Below are 23,287 nucleotides of genomic sequence, written 5' to 3'. Positions count from 1 at the left end.
AGATAAATGTGATGAAATATCAACAGCATCATCTGCGTTTGATCCGATTTCACGAAACAAATTCGTCTACATGAACGGTCCTGGCGGTAGTGGTAAAACAACACGAGCAATAAACTTATTTTCAAACTCTGATATGATCGTGTTGACTCCAACTCATAGATTAGCGCGAGAAATAAAACAACGTGGCGTTAATTCTTGTACGTATCACAGTTATTTCAAATATAGTGGTGGATTGTGGGATCCGGCTCGAATGGGAAACAAGTACGTTAATAAGATTATAATATTTGATGAAATTTGCACAGTAAATTTAGTTATACTAAAATCATTCCTAAGTTGGTTGGAAGAGAAAAACACCGCAGTAATAATGTGCGGCGATCACGGCCAACCTGATCCTATTGATGGTGAATCTCCTCACAGGTGGCTTAGAAATTTTGTAGATTATTATGAAGAAATTGACGCTGATTATAGATCTAATGATATTTTACTGACCGAGTTTAAAAAAATGATTCGATTGCAACCTAATAAATTTCAATGTGATGTGATGAGAAAAATAATCGACGAAACTTCGATGGATAATTTTCTAACTTTGTGGCGTCCAGATCATCTGATTGTTGCTAGCAGAAAAATTGTTCGCGATGTTATTCAGGAAATATTATTCAAACTTCATTGTGATAAATTTCCAACATTGCAGGTGCCGTTGTGTTATAGGCCAACTGATACTAGGAAACAAAATATCAATGTTATTTTGCCATGTGGAGAAGAAAAAATATTAGTTTTGAATGATATTATTTTCGTTGATATTAATCTTGTCAATGATGCAATAAACGCAGAAAGATCGCCATGGAAACTCGGATACGCAGCAACGATACATTCATCACAGGGATTAACAGTAGATGGCCAGGTCTGGATCGTCGATGATAGAATTTCCTGGTCAAATTTAGTTTATCTAGCCGTGTCTCGAGTAAGAAAATTATCTCAGTTAGGTAGAATTAAATTTCACATTAACGACGATGGTGGTAATTGAGTATCCTTTGGTATTATTTGTAATTCTTCTTTGGTAAATCCGCGTTGTGGCGCTAGTGAATCTAGAAAATAAATCGCTGGCCTTCCTGATGATCTTGTTACAGCTGATATTTTATGTGTCGTAACACTCCAGTTTGGATCAGTTGCTCTTTTTCTGCCACCCTCGGCTTCTCCCTCCTTATATAAATATCTGACCGTGACGCTACCTAGCACAGGTGGAATAGTAGAATCTCGCTTTAGTGGTATTTTTGTCTTTGTAATTGCAATTGCGGGTTTCATTGATATTGTTCGTGTTACTTCGTTATTTAGTGCGTTAATCACGTGAGGTAATCTTGTTACCCAATCGTGAGATCGTTTATCTTGGATAAATTCTCTCGCGTACTGATATCCGAATAATCGTTCTGCAAGAGTTTTATTGAATCTCTCAACGATAGCTTGATTGTGATGAACACCTACAATACCGCGACGGATTTTAACATTATTCTTTTTCATCAGTGAAGTAACCGCGCCAAGAAATTCTCGACCTGGATCAACCTGGAGAAGCTTCGGCCATGTTAATGGAGATCGTGAATAAATTTCGCTAAACGCCTTAGCAATATCTGTTGCTGTTTTATTCGATAACGGTTCCGCTTCCTTGTATCTGCTAGCAATATCAACAACCGTCAGAACATATTTGTATATAACTCCGTCAACGGTATCGTAAGGAAGAAACATAAGATCAGCCTGATGGACTTCATTAGGGACACTGACAGAGAAACTCGCATATGATATTTTCTTAGGCGGAGGAAGATAAATTTGCCAGACTGCTTGCCTCGATAGCCACGATTCAGCGACAGATTGCTTTACTTTTGCTGCCTTAGCAAGTTTGGCTATTGCTGATTTTCCTCGCCAAAATCCTCGCGGAGAATAATATATTTGCTCCATTATAAATTACCAGCACCTAGTACTAATTTACCTTTCATTGCTCCTTTTATCAACCAAGTTGCCAATTTCTCTTTGAAATTTTTATCAGGAATAGCATCTATTGCGTGAATTAATTTAATATCAGCGAGATGTCTTTGTTGTAAATCTCCGCTGCGATATGCAAGATCGTGATAGTAGCATGCGTTATCGATAGCGTTTACTGGATCCTCGCCAGGATTTGGTTGATTATTATCGTTAAGTCTTATATCTAGCCTTGTACCAGGTCCGCAGTAATTATATCCTGGTAAATGTTTCTCTCCGGGATATTTCGCCCAGGGAGCTCCAGGCAGATTTGTTAAGGAGGTTGCGATGTCTCCTCCGGTTCTACTTTTTTTTTTACAAATCTAAACTTAATTGTCTTACAAACTTCACATTCTCCCTTAATTGCATTCCTGTTGTTGCGTGTAACGACTTCGATTGGATTTATCGTAGCAGTTCGAGTGCGACACTTAACACAATATGAATCCATAATATTCTAATAACATGAATGTAATTGATTTTTCAGCCACGAAAAAACGCGAGCAAGTAAAGCACACCGAAGCATTACCGAATTCGATAAGAATGATAATTATTGGACCATCTGGTTCTGGAAAAACGCAATTGTTGCTAAATTTGATAATGAGATGGCTAAAATGGGACAAATTGTATTTAGTTGCGCCATCCGTTGATGATCAGCGATGTTATAAAGTACTAAAGGAATTTAGCGATAAAACTGAGGATGGCACAATAGAATTTATAACGGATATTAATGAAACTCCATCAGTGGAAAGTTTAGACGGTGATGCTAATAATCTTGTTGTTTTCGACGATGTGATGCTGGACAAACAAACTAACCCAGCTAGGATATTCTCGCGTGGCCGACACAAGAACACCGATGTGATTTACGTGACGCAGCGATATACGCAAATTCCGAAGGTAATTAGAGATAATTGTAATATTTTATCAGTTTTCAATGGCGTTGATACTCACACGCTGAGGAATATTCATCAAACTTGGTGCAACGGCGACATGGATATAAATAAGTTTAAAAATTTCTTCAGTCACGCTCAGGCAACACCACACGGTTTTATCACGATTAATCTTCATGATCCGCGCAGTAGATATCGAATCGGTCTTGATCAAATTTACTCATAAAATTGCAACCCAATCTTGCAATAACAAACAAATTTTACAATACCCCCCCCAAAAAATGCTGTTTTTTTTTATGCCCGAAAATGCACTTTGGGTCGAAATTTTGCGGATTAATTTGCGCAGGAGGGTTTATTTTTGCTTTCTGAGGCTTCTACGGAGAAATGTTTGGTGGGAGGGTTAAATTTATCTGAGCCACCTGGTCTGTACGACTTCCCTGCTGCTGCAAGGGCCTGATTTTGAGCACTTTTAATAGATCCTGGAAAGTGGGTCACATTGACACTGTTTTGATGCTCGACACATTATAACCCCAACATGAACACACAGTATAATTTTTGGTTGTCAGTTTGTTAAGTATTAATGGCTAATACCGTATGGAAACTTAAGATAGACACATCCTTGAAAGTAGTATTGAAAATAATCATGCAATGGAGGGCACATGGACGCAGATTTAATACACGATGAATGTCATCCTAAGATGCAGCCTCCGTATAATTTGAGTTGCAATATGTAAAACTTTTTATGGAATTAGAGCACCAACACAATGTTTCACAACTTATTAAAAAGAACGTAAATACATATGTAAGTCACAGCAATGCGGATTTGGTATTTGACATATGTTGATCCCAGGATGCTGCTGGATGTCACTAGATGACGTAAAACACGGGTATTGGTCTGAGCATGAGGACGCGCATATCCATGAACAGGCACTCCTTGACGGAGGGGCAAACCAACGGGTTCAAGGACAAATTAAATCGTTCATATCACCTGCATTTTCCAAAGAAGGGTAATAATTAAGTACATGCCTCTGTCCGTGTTTTGCCAACGACAGTCTTATAACCTGATTTATCAGTACTGATTAAATTACTAGCATAACTTTTCGTAATATATCTGAATATGATTGATCCGCTTCTTATTCAGCGATACTGATATGTTGTCAAGACAATATGCAAAATATGTCATGTTAAAAGTCATTATCCCTTTATATTATTATCCGGATAGCACCTGCTAATTTTCTATTGTTCCGCATAAATTAAAGCTTTCTTCCTCGCCTTTTTTTGTTGAGTTGAATTTATTGTTTTAATACTCTCTTTTCAAAGATGAGTATGTCGTATAATTGTAATAGTTATTTTGTGTCTTGTGTATTTTAATATTTACATAATTAAATTATAGACCTTGATATTTCGTAGACCTAATGGTCCTTTTAAAACTGTTTATATTTTAACTCTAATAATCCCATTGATAGCGTTGTATGTGCTGATGTACCATTAAACAACATACTCAAACAATCATTTATACACCTTTACAATTGTTTGCTTTTGAAACTAATAATGGTAATGGGTAGCCAAATTATCTTCTAATATAGAGATAAACAGCATACACTAAATGAAATTATTATTATTATTGTTATTATTATTATTGCTGTTGTGTTTGTTATTAATATTGTTGCTGTTGTTATCCTATTGTTATTAGCATTACTATTAGTTTGTGTTGTTGTTGATGTTTTATTATTACTTGTAGCAACAGCAGTAACACAGTGGTCAAGGTTTGATCTAAAGATATAACAACTGATAAATATCCTGAGAGATATTCCTGATACGCTAATTATATCCAATAAAATGGTAGACACTTTTCTTACCTGGTTATTTTGACGCTTAGAGATGGGTCTTGTACCTTATCAAATGCTTTTGAACTCAGACGTATCGTTACATTGGAAGGCAAGCGTAGTGAAGAACGAACGCTAAAGCGAGGCTTCGTCATACCAACGCATTGGCTGTCATTACCTTCTTGTTATTTCGTGACTTTTCTTGACGTCTCCCATAGGTGCAGGCTGCCCAATTGCAGTTTGTAAGTAAACCTTCTTTTTTCATAAAACAATGTTACTCATGGAATTTATTTTGTATTTTTTGATGTTTTGATACAATCTTGACATTATTTAATCCACGAAATACATGTTCTGTGATTGTTAAAAGCTCTAGTGTTATCATATTTGAAGCTATTTATTAAAAGACTACTACTACTGCCACTACTACTACTACTACCACTACTACTACTGCTACTGCTACTACTACTACTACTACTACTAATAATAATAATAATAATAATAATGATTTAAATAATAATGCTAATATCCCTCCTGCTCCTTGGTTACTGAATGCATATGCACCTGATCGCTCTATGCACCCATGCATTGTCTGTGGCTAGACGAATATGGATCATTAACAAGGAATATGGTACAAAGGAATATGGTACAATGTAATATGGTACAATGTACTATGGTACAATGTACTATGGTACAATGTAATATGGTACAATGGGATATGGTACAATGTAAGCGAAATCATTTAGGAAATAATTATTAATGTAAAGTCGTAGTTTTTTATGCAATTGATTATCTTGCAAGTTGGGGTAGGGCACTCAGTGATCAGACAGCTCCAGTTTTAAGTGATTTTTAAAAACAATTATATCACTGTATTCTTTTTTATTCTTTTTTGTGATACTTATCAAATGATGAGATCACCTATGCTGATGAAAGTTGCTTGCCAAATTTTCAATTTCGAACAGATTCACACCATTAACTCCTTTGATATGTTAAAAATGTTTGACTTGAAATTCAGCTCTTATATTTAAGCCAGATTAAAAATTTAAAATATACTAGTTTATTGTATGCTATTACACAACATAATCTATTTCAAGAAATATTATATAAGATTTGACTGCACGTTGGAAAGGGGTTGAGGCCGAATGGTTTAAGTGGTTTAAGACGCTTGCCTGTACATATTGCTCATACATCCTAACCTCTGTCTGCGTGGGTTAAAGTCACGGAATGACAAACATATATATATATATATATATATATATATATATATATATATATATATATATATATATATATATATATATATATATATATATATATATATCTGTGTGTGTGTGTGTGTGTGTGTGTATCAGAAAGCTTGTCAGTAGCATCTTGTGAACAGGGAGTTCGTTCCGTGGTCTTCTGGGCAGCTCCACTAAATGTACTTTCCACAGCCTATCGTGTGCTGAAAAAAATTATGTACATTTATCCCCACCAACGAAATACGATCCATATTAAACTAAATCACTGACAAATCGATAGAAATAGCACAACAAGTCAGACTATCGATTATTTTCCTGTAATTCATCCCTAAAAGTATAAATATTTTTAATTTTTTAATTATTGGAGATATGTTTTTAAAGTTAACCAGTAGAAGCAGTAGTGTAGTGCTAAAAGAAGAAGTGAGAAAACGTAATAAAGAAGCAAGGTTACTTCGATGCACGGGACAATGGCGAGCTGAAAAAGTATGGGAACCCGCAAAAAAAGTTATGCCTTCCCAAAACACTACACCCTTAAGGATTCCACCAACCAATCATACATATAGTTCTCTATAATATGATTTCTAAATATTAAATGCAAAGAACATGAACAAAAAATATTTAAAAAAATATTATTACATTGCGCAGTGAAATAATCAAAAACATGATTTTTTTATGTGCCATGTTCTGGTGATCTTTGAGCTAGCCAATGGAAATGCTGGTTTCAGAAATTTGAAAGTGAACTAAATCGATAGACACATACTGGTGCTCTTCAGCTATACTGCTCAGTCCCCCAAATGAGACGCTATAAGACTTTATCTGATTGGATGATAACATTAGCGATTATATTAATAACATAGGCCAACAGAACATAACCTCTAAGCGGTCGCTGTCAGATCTTCAAGTAGGACAGCGGAGATCTGATTTTAATCAGATTAGCAGAATATGTAAAAGATGTTTTGTGCCTAGTTGGGAATGCACTAAGTATCTGACAATGTTAGAAAACCCATTTTTTTTCTTGAAGACACGTCTTCACTAAAATATGCATAAAATAAATATATAGAAGGATACACATGTAAATACAAGTCCGTCTCTAAATCTACATGGTCTCGTGCATAACAAAAGAGTAAAACACGAAACAAATTAGACTCTTTGCAGTTAAATGTCCGAAAAATGTCCCTCAATCCTAATGCATCAGTCAATACCCTACAGAGGTCGTATATTGGCCCTGTATTATAGTAAAATCTTTAAAGCAATATCACACTATTCAAAACCAAATTTTTAAAAAGAAAGACTATGAATTTTTTTAAGTAACTACAATTTTGAGATTGTATCAATACATTTTTTTGAAATCGTTTGAGTACATTGATCAAAGTCCAATAAATATAACCTTAGAGAAATAAAAATAGACATATATCGCGATATATAGATATGTAGATAAGCAGGAGGTTGGGTGAGTGTAGTCGACTGGCATTCTTCTGTAGATATATTGGGTATACTCGTACCATAGTTGAGATAAAATTTACATGATTTTGTCTGAATTGGGATTAAGTTTATCTGTGACTAGTTTAATATTCCGTACTTTGGGTTCTGCAGATAAGGCAGTTTTATTACTATGAAAAAAGCAAACTGATTACTCTGTACTTGTATGTATGTATGTATGCATGTATGTATGTATGTATGTATGTATGTATGTATGTATGTATGTATGTATGTATGTATGTATGTTCGTATGTATATATGTATGTATGTATGTATATTGATAGACAAACAGACAGACAGACAGACATGAACAGACTAATTAAAGAAAGTTACTGGATTCATCGGTCAGACCCCGTTGTATCCCGATGGTCTTAATAATAAGGCATTACATAACACTGTGTTAACATTTTATATGTTGTATATCAATTATTTATAAATAAATAACTATGTGTAATAACAATGGTAATGTTAATGTGACGAGAACGGCTTAAAATCTGCATATTTTCTAATAATAAAAAGTCAGCTCTATTCTACCTTTCCTACTGACTCATACACGATTATGAAGTTTCAATTGAAAGCTACTTGAACAAAATGTAATTGCACATAAGTACATGTTTGCTTTGATATGGAGATTGTTATTTTCCAAATAAGATTTAGATTCGTATTATTTATATTGAATTGTGTACCTGATTTTCGTCATAATTGAGGATTCAGCCTAACTGATATCTGTAAATATTCATAGAATATACTTGATATTTACTAAACTTTTATTTCAAAGCCCGACCTTGTTTACGAACGTAGAATGTCCTGGAAGCGAACTTGTTAATATTTATATAGACTGTTTCTTAAACAAACATTTCATTCCTGCTTTTTGGTTAGTATCTGGATCATTTGTAGTAGTGTTCAGATATAATTTGAAAGGAATTATTTATTTGACTTACTGATTGGAATTGCAAAGCGCTCGTTTACTTTTGGCCCGAAACACCGCTTTGTCATTATTGAGAACTTATTCAAAGACATTCTGGATTATAGCATTGTGGTACATCCAGACATTCCAGACTCTTGTTACACCAGTATACTCATGATTATTAGAATTTAAACCTCTTGAACATGTGATAGATCATTTTCGATTATTTGAGAAATAATTCATTTACATATAGTGTTAGTGTATTGTGAAGTTTCACTTTGTAAGCTCGGGAAACACATTACTTGTTTATATCACTAATCTTTCTGGATTTGCTGCTTCCTTCTGTCACATAGTTTAAAACGATAGAGTCTTACCAATATAAATACATGAGGTATGATATAAAGCTAGCATGTGCATATAGCTTTCACAATGAACAATTATGTTTCTATGAAAAGGAACACGTTATCAAAAGAAAATGATCGAATCACATTTTTGTGTACGTGTATATTATATATATTCAGCTCGAAGCCATTCCGGCATATGTGGATTTTAGAAGCAGTAAGTCCTAGTGGATCTACATATGTGTGTCGCTCAAACAAATCTATCGATTGACACTTTAGTTTAAAAGGTGAACTACTTTACTGAATGATCTTCCAATGACCGATGACAAACGATGCTAATTATGTCGCTCAGTACCAAAGTTTGTAAACTGATTTCCTAAGATTCCATGTCCAATTAAATCGGATGAATTAAAATGCGAATTATTTGATTATCGCTTGTTCGTCTGCTCTTGTACTGCCTAACTCATTTACAACATCACTCATATTATACCGTTTAATTTGTTTCCCATAGCTTTTATCATTTATTTCAGTGCTTTCTTTCTTTACAGACTGAACCTTGATGGTATGTCAATAAAGACTCTCTCATTGATTATGTAATGACATGCAATACTCATATAAGCTAATGCAGCTTTATTTATTTGTTGATAGAACACTTTAAATTGCAGGTGAAATTTCTATTCCTGAGGAATGTCGAAAGTCGATCCAGGTAAGTACTTATGATGGTAAGTAGTTATATTGGTCTCAATGTTCACAAAATTGATCATATGGCCCCACTTGAAAATCCACTCTGCAGACATCTCGGATGGATCTGACTATGGTTTCCGACGGTTACTTAATGTCAGATGCATTAGTTGTCACCATGGACAGTCAGCGGAATTTAATATTAAAAAGAAAAATGTCGACAGTATTAACAATGTGGGTTGGTATGGTATTGCAAATGAATTAGACATAGTGACGTCAATATGGATATTTGATTACAGTTAAAATATCCATAATGTCTGGTACAATTGCGCGCTAAAACAAAAATGTATAAGCATTGAAATAAAAAATATATTAATATTATACATTCAACTATGAGAAATAAACTGAAGGTATCACTTCCTACAAACATAAAATATAAGGAAGAAAAAATCTTACTAATAATTTAAGATGTCAATTTCTTGTTAAAACAAAAAGGGGATACTCTTTTCAAATTAAAATATGTCAGGGGAGATATATCATGCAACACAATTTTTAGAACCAAAAGACATGGGAAATCATTTTCAGTACTAAGTCTTTAACAAAATGAAGGAGACAAAGCTTACCAAAATATTACAAAAGTGTTTCTTTTGATTCATTTGTGAAAGAACCAAGGGGAAAAACGATAACAAGGCAGATTCGCAAGCTTATGTATGTTTTTGTTAGAAACATTAGCAAAGTTTGTACTTTTTGATCTTTAAACTTTAATAATATATGCTATGCCATTGTCTGTATAGGTAATACATGCTTCAAATAGCAACCTTGATTTTAGTTTGATAGCTTACTAGGAGAAACCTTTTTCGTGTTAAAAAGTGCCTTTTTTCTGCTTGGTTGTTTGCTAATAAATATCCACAAAACCTTGGTCTGCCGAGTTGATGCTTGTCACGTGATAGATTTTCCAAAACAGAACATGAAAATTATTATTTTTCGAATAATTATTCCTGTGGACCAAAACAAATTGAAGATGTAAAAGTTCGCAACGTTTCTAGTGGACAAATATGAGCATTTGTCGTCACGTGTTACATTGTATCACACTATTCTGAAATGTACGGCATAGCTAACCGTAATGATTACGGGAAATGTTGATTTGTTGGTTATGCGGCCAAGATTCTACGCTATGCAAAAGTTATAAAACAGATATATTTATAACAACTTTCATGCCTGGTTTCTTTTGGAATCTGTTGGTTTATTTCCATTTGTTGATGGAAGCCAAAAAATTTAATGTCATTCGGTCACCTTTTAGCCTTGAATTGAATAGTGTGTATTTTAGCAATTATGCAGTATTTTAATTTTCAGAGTCATGTGTTGTTTCGAATTGGTTGTGCCAAAATTACAAGATACAAAATACGATGCCCACATAGTCAAATAGTTTTCTGTTTTAGCATCCATTAGGCATTCATTTTATACATAAATGCTGTAAACGAAATCTTTATCCATATCTGAAGTCACACTTCACATTTGTCTCAGATAAGTTTATATCGAACAATCAAATGACGTTAGGTATGTGCATGTAATTTCTTTAATCTCTTTGTCGATCATAAGTTTTCAGCAGCCCTTCACAGCCTGAAGTCGTTCCGACCTACCAGCCAATGCATTATGGTCCACCCGGACATTTCCCGAACGCACAATATGCCCAACAACCAGGATTTCCGCAGATGCAGATGATGCAGCCGGTGTGTATTGACTGATATAAAACTTAGCTGGTATAGTAATTTTGAACAGTTATTCGGAATCCAAAGATAATACAAAATGAAATTTTTCTATGAAACTGCATGAGATTTGGATGAAATCAGAGTGAAAATTGTATCGGAGATAATTATCATGACACTAGCCAAACTTATGTCAACATGTCTGTCCTTGATGGAGATTTATTCTTCTAAAAGAAGTTCAAATTAAAATTTAATAGAATGAAATGAGATTGGAATCCAAAAAGACGTTGTGACCAAGTAGAACCAAAATAAACACTAGATTGATGTGACCAAATACCTCTTCACCATTTATCCATCCATGTTACTACAGTGTACACCTAAAACATCTAAGATGATGCTTTTGAGCTGGAAAAAATGATTTCCTTTTTAAAGGGTCACGTGATTGCATCTATATCTTCTTCTTTAGATTCAACAAAGCAACACCACCACCGTTGTTATAAATCAGCAGCCACAACGACGGGTTGGTCCTAGAGACTGGAGTACTGGGCTTTTCGGATGTCTGGAGGATGTTTCCTCATGTAAACTCTCCCTCTGTCTTCTTATGGTGTACGAAATATCCCAAATGTTATAGATAGTCAATGATTTATTGTAAACCGCTATTTAATTTCATTACATGGAATGCTATGTTAGTGGAATGGCTTTGGATCTCGGTTAAAAATCAAAATTAGCATTTATAACATTTATTTTGTCAGCAGTGTATATGGACCGTTTCGATTGACTTACTATCATTTTCGTGCGTGTGTGTGTACCTGTTTTTTAGGGAGGGGTCTTTGGAATATGTAGATGAGGTTGCAACTGTTTTATCTTTTCCAATATTATGTTCAGATCAACGTCTCGTTTCACAAGAAGACGGTCATCATTATTCTGTGCTTTTTTGATCTGACGTACAATTTCTCCCATTTGGATAGTGTTACTTGTTTAGGCTCAACAACTATAATGCAAGAAAGAGGAAAGAGTGAAAACAACACGCTTTGAAAAATTTAAACAAGCATTTACCAACCTCGAAAAATAATATAAAAATGAAAAAATAAGAACTTAGGTTTTAAAAAACAAATCCATAAATAATCCACGAATAAACTTTTAGAAGTCCTAACATTAAAATTTTCTATGAATTCAAGTTTGAGTCCAAGATGGAAGGCAATGACGTATGCTATATCCTGTACTGTGTTGAAGTCTACAGTTCTTTGTAGAATTACAAGAAATTACACTCCGGTTTTGGAAATCCGAATAAATATTTAAAGAAATTACTTTGTTCAATAATTTGGCATGAGCACTCTAAATATTTCCATAGACACGAATTAATCTTTTAGAATCCATATAATTCGAAAAGACATTAATATGTAACTTCCAAAATGACACAACAATATAAACACCTTTACGTCCCAGCGTTTAGAATCCCAAGTGGTCGATCTCTCTCTCTCTCTCTCTCTCTCTCTCTCTCTCTCTCAGCAATGGTTTAAAACTTGAATGTCGCGCAAAATAGATGCCAGGATAAGGGTCATGTGATCATGTTTACATCACGTACACTTAGCATGGCCCTGACAAGAACCAATCATTTTACTCAAAGAATAAAATAAAAAAGTTATTTACTTCAATAAAGCTATTTACAAGCCTAGGGTCACGTATTCAATACAGCCTCGATCTCACTTTTATTATTCCCACAATTATAGAAAATAGGAAAAGCTTATTGATGTAAGTGTTACTAATTTTGCTTTAAGGTCGGGAACTATGTCAGCTTTACATGTTCACAAACATGAACAGTTAATGTCAAACTATTTTCTGGAAAAAGTATCGAGTTCCTAGTAAACAGAACTTCATTATTTTGACATGTAATGAAACTAAAAAATAAAAAGATTTTAAAACTTATAAACAATTAAATCAGATATAACTTAAATCAAATATACATAACATTAGTTCTAGAAGAAGCACATCGTATAAGCAGTCTAGCTCCGAGTCATAGACAGGAACTCTTCATATATTAAGGGCTCCTGGTGGTCGACTGCTTTAAGGCGCCGACAATAGATTTACTCACATCTCTCCTATGTCCAAGTGAGTTCGAGTATCGGATGAATAAACATGGGTATGATAGAAAGCGTATCAGTAGCTTTTCGTGGGTCGGTGGTTCATCCCATTGTCTACCCGGTCTCTTTCTATTCCAAATATACTGGCCGCCGTGAATAGCTTATCATGCGTAAAAAAAAATAAACTCGCAAAACCATAAAACCAGAATTTCATTCTTTTCTGAGAGACATACAGAGTGAAGATGGAAAATTTGTCAATCGATGAAATAATACATATCAGCAATGGTTGATGCTTTTAACGAGCTTTGAATTAGAATTACTCTTAATTAGAGAAAAATCCCCATAGTCCATTATCCTTCAAAACCATTTCTTTGATAGTTTCTGTTTATTTTTGGTCCATGTTTTAATATACGAGAAACCACCTACACGTCCTTTCTCTTGCAGGTTTGACATTTCAGCTTTCTGCCTAAATCACAAAAAACTTTGTGGGGATATGATCAAGTATCAGACTCCACAATCATTCCCAATATACAAGGTTGAAGCAACACATTGGCAACTACTGAGAATACGCCCACTCGGACGAAAGCAGCGTAAATCCTCAAGGGCATCATCTCAGAGCTTGGAAGTATTGCACCTGTTCGAACACAGCAGTGCCCAATCTTCGAGAGTCATAGCGCCACTCCACCCCAGCCCACCCCACCAATATTTCTAACAGTGACGGATCCATGGCGCTATCCAGATAAGGATATGCAATATTTTAGTTACCTCATGTCTGGAGGAGATTCAGTCGTCACTTGGTACGGAATCCGGTGAAAGGCCACTGGATGGGTATCGATAACGATCTTACGGACATCTGTCAGCGGCTTCCAGTCACCGTGTATGTAAATCAAGCATCGTGCACCTGGCAGTTATTCAATAAAAGGGTTGAAGACATCGGTCACTGTTCTCTAGGCACCGTTCCAAGGGCAATGTCCACCGGTCAGTACGGGTAGATTGGCGGTCTTGACTAGGGGAACACGTCGACACAGCTTAATGTGTGTACACCTCAGCCTCAGTCTTAAGCGGTATTCACACGGGATAAGAGGATCAGATCTTTTCTCCCAAAAGACCAAGAAAGAAAAAGATACATTATCGCCGTTCAATCAAGGTGACTACAATATAAAGTTATCTCTGCCCGCTTAAGGAACTCAGCAAATTACAACTCCCAGCATTGGGACTTCCCCTAGACGGGAAGATTCCAGTGCAACTAGTATTGACTCGAGTTCGATAATAGAATAATGACGTCTTGCTAGTTTTGCCTACGTCTAAAGCATTCGGTTGAAAACATTAGGAGAGGAGCCCCCAGTCCATTTGAAGTAATCTGCCTAGTTTCACTTGCATTACCAATGGTTGAAGAGAAATAGGCATATTGTGTTCATATGGACATGACTGTAATCTAACGTCTTATATCCCCGATTTACGACCTAACCCTTTAAGTTCAGTGTATGCTAAGATTATCTCCAGTATGGAAAGCCTCTCGATGGCTACTTCAAGGCCGTGTTTCCTAGTTTATTGTGTCATGATCAGGAGTTCTCATGATGTTTTAGCAAAGGATCAGGGGATTGGCAGGCAACATAAAAGGTAGACATGTCTCTAGTGACAGCGTCAGGCCCATAATACCTCACCCTCCCTCACCTACCACGCGTAAACGACAGAGCGTCGTAATTGTGCATTTTAACGAGATCTTAGTTCTGCTTCACTGATAACACTTTAGAGTCGATGTGGTAGAAGACACGGCTGGTAACACGGTATGCTGCCCAATTGTCGGCTGTTTCGTGAAGGATGAATCTCTATGTTCTGTCATTTTTTAACGCCTAGTAGCGGCAGTGGCCAACAGGTTAAGACATATTATTTTCTGCAGATTAACTTTATCTCTGCAGAGTTTTTGCGCAAAACGCTTCAAAGGTCTTGCTAGATTATAGCTAAAACATCTTAGGGTTACTCCTCTGGAGTACAAATACCCTATTCGGCAGTCTTATCTGTTATGTTACTTCCAAGGATTTCAAGGTTCACCTTCCTCACTTCGGCATTAAGTTTGGCAACACCGGCCAAAATTTGATCCCTTCCAAACCGACATATGTGCATTCTCAGTTTGAAAGGCGATGCAAGTGTTAAAGTCCAATAAACCAACCCTTTTACGTTCCTTTCTCGACCTTCCTCAAAGAGACGGGTAGGCTGGAAATGCATGTAGAGTTATTCCTTGAGGGAAGTTTTCAGTCCTAGGGACTATATGCCTTTGACTCAGTAATTTTTTCTTCCATCAATACTAATAAACCTTTCATTAGAATTCGTTTGGGAAGTTGGATGAAGCATCACTGAATATTGACTGTTTTTTTTTAATTAATGAACAAGGGTTCGCTATTCTTTCAAGGTCTCCAGCGTTCTACTTTCAGATTGTTCTGGTACCAAAATAGACAGAAAGCATCTGTTAATTAATTGATCTTATGGGGAGCTGCCTAATTCTTGCAGCAACAGTATTTCTACGACTGATTGTTATACAACAGAAGCAAAGAGTCCCAAGGCAACATTTGTCTATCGGTTGGTCAAGTGCGACACACCTACGAATTACTCTGGGCCTAGAGAAAGAGGACTTCGTTTCGTCTCAAGAGTTGACTTGAAATGAGTGAACTTGCTCACCTACCTGGGGCATCTTCGTGTATCCACTGACACGATTGACAAATTCCTTGACCGTTTGAGAACTCTTCTGGTCAAGCCCTTTTTGTCGCCCCAACATCACCATTACCTCCTTGGGACCATAAACGCAGCAGCTGACCTGGTTCCTTTACGGAACGTATTTCACCTGGAAGCCACACAAGAATTGCCTGTCAGCTGGAACTGACAAATAAAGCTAAACAATAGTGGATAGTGTATCTGGGTTTGCTTGAGTTTCCATGGAATGTTTATTTGATGAATATCCAATGATCATATGTGGGATAGGACAATCCTTATCAGGAAAAGCTCTGCCTCACTGGATGAATAGTACACATTTCTTTAATACAGTTCTTACGCATTTTCTCTTTGTTAAGCTTCTTTAATGTTAGAAAGACATCCCTCATCTCTCTCAATTTAGCCACACCTCTCTCAATATGGTGTTTTATACTGGCATGTACTACATTTCTACTTGGATTAATTTCCTTCATTTTATCAGGGAACAAAGAAACATACAGTAGTATTACCTTCTATTTCAATACTGTACATATGTGCAAGCATATTATTGCGACAAGCATCCATGAGATCAGAATTATCTTTAGTTAGGTTAATTCCAGCGTAAAAATACAGGTATTTACTATCGTCATTTCAAATATTAGGCATGGTGACTTTATTAAAGTTAATTAGAGTATTTTGTTAAATAATTATGAACCATCTAAGACACTGGTAGGTCATAATGACTCACTCACTTTTAGGTTATATTGTATTCACAGTTTAGTCCCAGTATTACAAATTTGGCGGCCTGGCATAAGATTGGTTGTATTTATACTGCTCAGATAGTTCCATGTGACATCCTGAGCAATCCAAAGAAAAGTCACTTTGTCCTAACCTTCCTCAAGTAATGTGCAACTACCTTGTTGGAACGTGGATCACAATAATATGCATTTATTTCAATGATACCTTTGCTATTGATGTATCCCAAATATTTTTGTTCCTGCGATTGTCATAACCTGAGGTGTATCTTCAAAGAACATGGTCAGGTTCTTTCATGCACCCCTTTGGCCATCAAGGGGAATATACATTCAGAGTGACTTACTTTAATTAATTATAATGGCCTTTTTTTTAATTCAACTCCATCATAAAGGGTTTATTGTGGTGTTATGTGGTGTTATATCATGAGCTGGAGGCAAAGTCTCGTCGTGAACTGTAATTAGGTGTAAATTTGTTTCGCTTGGAACCACCATATCAAAACTAGAGCATAGTGACATGATTTTCATGCATTTTACCCTTTAAGAAGTGATAATTATGCTCACACCAATAATGGTATTTGAATGCATTTTGAAATGTATCTGGCATTGCATTGTTTGTAGGTGAAGTGGTCACAGTCTTGTTTCCCTCCCTCACTCGCTTAATGTATAGTGTATGTATGTATGTATTTTGAAATGAATGAACGAAACCACTTGGTCGCACGCACGATGGAAGATTGGAAAAAAGTCATTACGATAAAATTGATGTAAATACAGTTTCCCTTGGATTTTCAATGAAATAACATCTCAATTTCAACATGGTATTGGGCTTGACAGAAGATACCACCTCATACATTGATCAGAAAAAGAGACATTGACAGCATTATCCCTAAAATAGTCGATATGTGCTGTAGACAAATCTGTACGCAATAATTTCCAGCTGTTAAGATTAACGGACATGGTCACAGCCTTGTCTCCCTCACTCACTCCCTTAATGGATAGTGTATGTATGTACTTTGATTTGTAATGTTACGTAGCTAAGACTAGTCACCAAACAAAGATTGTTCGCTTCCTCTGTGTACCATCTTTGGAGAAAAAAATATTACTAGAGGTCACATAGCGAGAAAAACCAAAATGTTCCTGGCGTACATGATTTGGTGTCTGCCTATTACCCACCTAATTTTTTATATTTTTACTACTTATTTAACTATATATATATATATATATATATATATATATATATATATATATATATATATATATATATATATATATATATATATATATATATATATATTCATCATATCTGCCCATCTTATGTTACATATACACAAATATAAATATTTCTATAAATACGGACCACTCTTGTGGTTTAGTGGTTAGAGCGTCCGCCTCGGATGCTGGAAGTGACAGGTTCGAACCAACCGAGTCATATCAAAGACATAAACTAGCATTAAGAGGTTAATATTAGGACTGGTCGACCTGGTGTAAGGATAATGTGACTGGGTGGAACATCATACCACGTGTCTGCGGCATGATGTCCCAATGCTAGACATCACTATAAACTGCCATAATGCAGATACTTTAGCAACATGGCTGAAAATGTTTGAAAGCTACGTTAAAAGTCAAGATCACACACAAACATACACACACTCGATAAATCCGAAAATGCACTGCATACATACATAAATGCATACATACATGCATACATACATACATACATACATACATACATACATCCATCCATACATACATACATACATTCATACATTAGCTGCATAATATGACATAAATGTGCTTAGAAAAATTAATTATAGTTAAATAGTCAGATGAAATGAAATTATGTGTCGTTACTGTAGTTATAAAAGAAACATTTTCAAACGTAACCCACATTCCTTTCAAGGTATGTGTGCACTGTGTTGTACTCATTATTACGCCTGCTACTTGGCTGTGGAGTTGGGCGAGTCTTGCTGTCTTCCGATCTGTTTCCCTCCAGGGGAATGCTTACCCGCATGTGGAACACCAACCCCGTGGCTCGTCGCTCTAAGGGTGAAGGTGCGAGAGGCCAATAAAATCCAGGTATGACAGAGACATCCAGTTCGAAACAAACATATATTTTTTGTCTCCGTATATTAGAAACAGCACAATCAATAATTAAAGAATATGCAGAAAATTGAATGTAAAAGTGATTAAAGTAGAAAAATGACACATATTAATAAATGACTACGCAATGCTAAATGCATATATAGTGGACACTGACAAAGAACACTATTGGTTAATACCTTAATATAAGGTCAGGCCATAAATTGTTTAAAGTTTCTTTTCACATCTCATAAAAGTCATATTTAGGGGAATAGAACTGGAACAGATTCAAAGTGGTGTTCAATATCTTCTACTACAAAACGGTATACAAAATTAGACAGTTTTTTAAACGCTTAGGACTGCTAAACCTTAACCGAGTAGTCACGCACATGCTGGTAACAATATATCTCATCAGTATTAGAAATAAAGCCCAGTATATTTGCCAATGCAGGTTGAATCCCCTACGCTACCAAACAACTGTTCCCAAACAAATAAATATTGTCGGACTTATTTTACGGCCACGTTTTTCCTTCCAATTGAAGAGTGATGTACAGTCATCTGAAAACGAATCCTATATTACTTTGTCAAACGTTTTAAATATATCGAAATCAGGGTGGGAAGTAAAGACGTGTGTATAGCCATTGGTAGACTTATGTGGAGAGGTCATTATGAATATATATATATATATATATATATATATATATATATATATATATATATATATATATATATATATATATATATATATATATATATATATCTTTATACGATAGGGTAATATCATGGGCGACTGCATGGCTGTTTGTTGTTGTCCTACATGCGTGATGTGTCAGCTGAAGCGAGAGTACGATTTCATCCGTCAGCACCCGAATGAACTCTGATGAGCTCCCAAAACAAGGGTGATGACTTGGGCTTAGTACAAGAACTACAAAAAGGATGTTGTAGTACCTTTTGCAGAATTCAAAACTCTTATATGTTTAATCAATTGAATGAAAAGAAGAAACTGGTCGTAACTAATGAATTTCGGTTTGTGTTTCCATTTATTTATTTTGTGATGGCTTTCGCTAGCAATTGTTCTTCCACTAAAACTACCATTTAGGTTATGTACTTCATTTAAAATAGGTAATTTCATCTGCTGTCTTTTCTTTTCTAAAAGGAAAATTTCTGTTTGAAATGGACGCTAATTCAAAAGAAATAAGCACGTGTTTTAATAACTTTTCTCGTAGCTGACGAATTTCCACTAATTCGCTTTGTTTTGTATACCAATTTTGCCAGTTTCCCTGATGAATGTAGAAACTATTAGAGACACTTACATGTAAGATATCAATTGTTAGTTTTCCAAATTTAAAGGAAGTCAAACACGTGGGATTCTATGCTTCGAAGATTTTGAAAGGACTAGGAAACATTGAATACAATATATTCACATCTAGATCAATATATGGCGTGGAGTTGCTCCAGTTTAAACTTTATTAAGGCTGACGAAACAAACTACATCTATAAAGAAAATGTTTCATATAATTAATATTTTTACCAAGGAAAGGAATGACATGAACTCTGATCACCCGTTTGTTTTCAGTAAATAAATTCCGAGTCCCAGGTTTACAAATAAGCACTGTAGTCCTTATTTTATGAATATCGTCTGACATGTTGAACATGTTGGAATATATAGGGGATGATTTCAATGTATGTTGCACCATACAATCATTAAGCGTGTGTCCATACTAATTAGTCAATCACCTTTTCACCACATCACATATTACACATCTTAAATATGCGTGTTTCATCTTCCAAACAGTCTTACCATCTCCAGACTAAGTCTCTTCACTCTCCCCTCACTGGGTGTGTTTTATCGTTTATGTAATGTTTAAATTAGACGAGTTACCACAATATTGTTTGCCGTTTATATTGTTTCTTTTTCAGATTTTAATTCCATTTCGTTTCTTTGTCATTTGTCATTTCGAAAAGATACAGTATGTCCCGTCATGCTGCTAGTTAAGCTTTAAATATAGCTTGTTTGCAATATTTTATTTTGTATTTGTAGTAAACATTACCATGATACAATTTCTTTCATGAAAAATTAAACTGTACAGTTTTGTGCAATTACTTACATTGGTAATATATTATAAACAACATAGTTTTGATATTGCTTGACGTAACATCTATATATATATATATCATTTGTAGCACCTACATATTATCAGAATAATACTGGCTTTTTGAAGTCTTAAATAATTAGAACAACATGAAAATGGAGCAGACAGAGGTCTTTGAACGGTTAATCACCTGGAGAAACAATACTTTCCAATCTGTGGATTAAACAGGTTTGATTAAGACATGTGTGATTAAGACATTCAACATCTTTATCCCACTCATATAGAAGAAGGAAAGCAAAACAAAAGACTGGAAAATTCGTAACACCATTTAATATGATGATTCGCTAAACCAGTATAACACACTAATAATTGGTGAAGAAATATATATTTGTTTAAGCAGATCGTATATTTTCGTATTTAGCAGGAAGTGAACAAATTAAAAAGATCTGAGAATATATATGAAATTGAAGTTGGATGGAAGTAAAATTTGAAAATGGGATTTAAAATCTTCTGACGACTCTCCATTTATATTTTACTCTTTGTCAATAACCTTTTGTCATCGACGTGTGTCATGTAGATAGAAATGATATGTAATTTACCTATGTATCATTGGAAATCCAGTTTTTTGTAATCGTTGATTATGTCGCTGCTAACATCTGTTCATGTGTACTGAGATATAAAATCACGATATGTCATAATAGGCCTTAACTCTCCTTGGTAAACTTTGATTTATTTTTTATTTTCATGCTGAGGTTCCTGTTACAAGAATGTCTTGAAAAATTCCCCAAGCAATCTCACTGCTGAACTGATGAAATTTGTTTAAAGAAATTGCAAACAAACATCGCAAAAATAGATGAACGATATGAATCTGGTGTCTTTGTACTTTTAATATAAAATATCAGAGCTGAAATACTCTAATACACTTTTAGGCCACTTATAAAGATTTGTATCGGACAAATTCCTCATTGTAGCAATTGCACATACATGAGAACATTACACATACTTTGACACCATACACGATTTCGGAGTGTCTATTGCAGATTTGTTAATCACCGTATCATAGTTAATAAAAGCTTCAAATACTAAAACGTGTCTTTCAATCCTGTAAGCAATCAGTTTCCTGTCAATATTTCTTTGTTTAAATTTATGTTTATATTTCTATCAAGTATTTGGATTCTGGTATTCTCTGTGCATGATTCTTTATGCAGGACACACCTTCTGGAGTACGTGCATAATATATGTCGGACGTTGCGCCATGCTGATTGGTCTACCGATTCTTTCTTTGTCCTACATTATCCCAATATTTAACTAGCATTGATTTTTTTATTATATTCAGGCAGTGGTATCACGTTTTCTCTCGAGGATTCTAACTTACATTTCATTAATGGTAGATGAAGTTATTGGTGTTGTAGGGTTTAACGCCATGTTTCAGCACACGATTGGCTATACATGGCGGCCAGTATTATTGGTGGAGGATGAACCGGGGGAAAACCCAAGAAAAAACAACCGACTCACGAGAAGCTACTGGCAAGCTTTCTTACATACCCACGTTAGCCGAACCTAGGACTCAAATCAACGCAGACAGAGGTGATATGGCAGTGATCCGTAACGGAGAGCACTTTAGACCACTCGGCCGTTCGGGGCCCCATGTAAGAAAATGACTGAACTCCTGGAAGTTTAGGCATGCTGACAGCAAACTATCATTACATTTGTAAACGGCAGAATCGATCCTTTTTGGTGCAAAGCGAAATGTAAATACATTCTGATGATGCAAAATAACCGGTAATGGCAACAGTCAATTCTCAGAAAGTACATTCATTTTAGTCTGCAGAAAGGGAACACACGTTCCGACGAATACGGTCAAAGATACTAGAAACATTTAATGCATTGTTAAAATTTCTCTTCAGACAAGCTTATTGTTTATTATCAATAAAAACAATTAAAACAATGTGCCCTGCTTTCATATAATGAAATTTTTACTTTTTCTGTTCTTTGTCATATAACTGGTTTAAGAAAATTCAAAACAGCAAACTTCAAAATGGCACTCAATAAAAGTATAAGATTCATAAAATACCTTGAACACAGATAAGGCACCAGACAGTGTGACCTTAAAAGTGGAGGAATGCTAAAAGTGGAGGATAGAATTAATTAATTAGGACAAAATCATGATCAAGACGTTTGTTATGAGAAATGTCAATCTTACCTGAACCATACAAAAGTCTGCACAAATTACTAGTTAGTAGTTTTGCTTCACCATGTGTTAGCGGAGAAGGTGAATGACCTTCTTTTATCAACGCTTCAAAAATTGTATATTCTCGTTTAATCAAGAACATTTCAGGTACAGGTCATTTTAAATCGGCTATACGTCTTACACTATAAGTCACAGCAGAGTTCAATTATTTCTCAGTACTTAAATTAGTTTGTAGTAGAATTTTTACAAAATTCTGAAATCATGTTTAAGTTTTAATACTTGGCACAATTTATTTAGTTTAGTAAATACGGGAGTTACATATACAAAATGCACT

The 23,287-nt window shown here is 35.1% G+C and overlaps 1 protein-coding gene across 1 annotated transcript; it reads left to right on the top strand.

Annotated features, from left to right (window-relative positions):
• The first annotated feature begins 4,775 nt into the window (after positions 1 to 4,775).
• Positions 4,776 to 22,710, top strand: LOC149797113 (placenta-specific gene 8 protein-like). The gene is made up of 6 exons (XM_089961783.1): positions 4,776 to 4,962; positions 9,351 to 9,391; positions 10,966 to 11,096; positions 11,539 to 11,650; positions 18,491 to 18,666; positions 19,443 to 22,710. Exons 2-6 carry the CDS (start codon positions 9,373 to 9,375, stop codon positions 19,548 to 19,550), a joined length of 546 nt encoding a protein of 181 aa, XP_089817909.1. The 5' UTR covers positions 4,776 to 4,962; positions 9,351 to 9,372; the 3' UTR covers positions 19,551 to 22,710.
• Positions 22,711 to 23,287: the final 577 nt, after the last annotated feature.

This window comes from Sinohyriopsis cumingii, chromosome 6 (genome assembly GCF_028554795.1).
Source record: "Sinohyriopsis cumingii isolate HCF-2022 chromosome 6, ASM2855479v2, whole genome shotgun sequence".
In the NCBI taxonomy this organism is placed as follows: Eukaryota; Metazoa; Mollusca; class Bivalvia; order Unionida; family Unionidae; genus Sinohyriopsis; species Sinohyriopsis cumingii.
Note: the sequence above shows the minus strand (reverse complement) of the source record. Positions and strands in the feature narration are given on the sequence as shown.

Excerpts from the sequence above, each read along its gene's own strand:
- LOC149797113 (XM_089961783.1), top strand. Across the intron at positions 11,097-11,538 it reads AGATGCAGATGATGCAGCCG|ATTCAACAAAGCAACACCAC; the intron begins GTGTGTATTGAC and ends CTTCTTCTTTAG. Across the intron at positions 18,667-19,442 it reads GAGAGGCCAATAAAATCCAG|GGTAATATCATGGGCGACTG; the intron begins GTATGACAGAGA and ends TTTATACGATAG.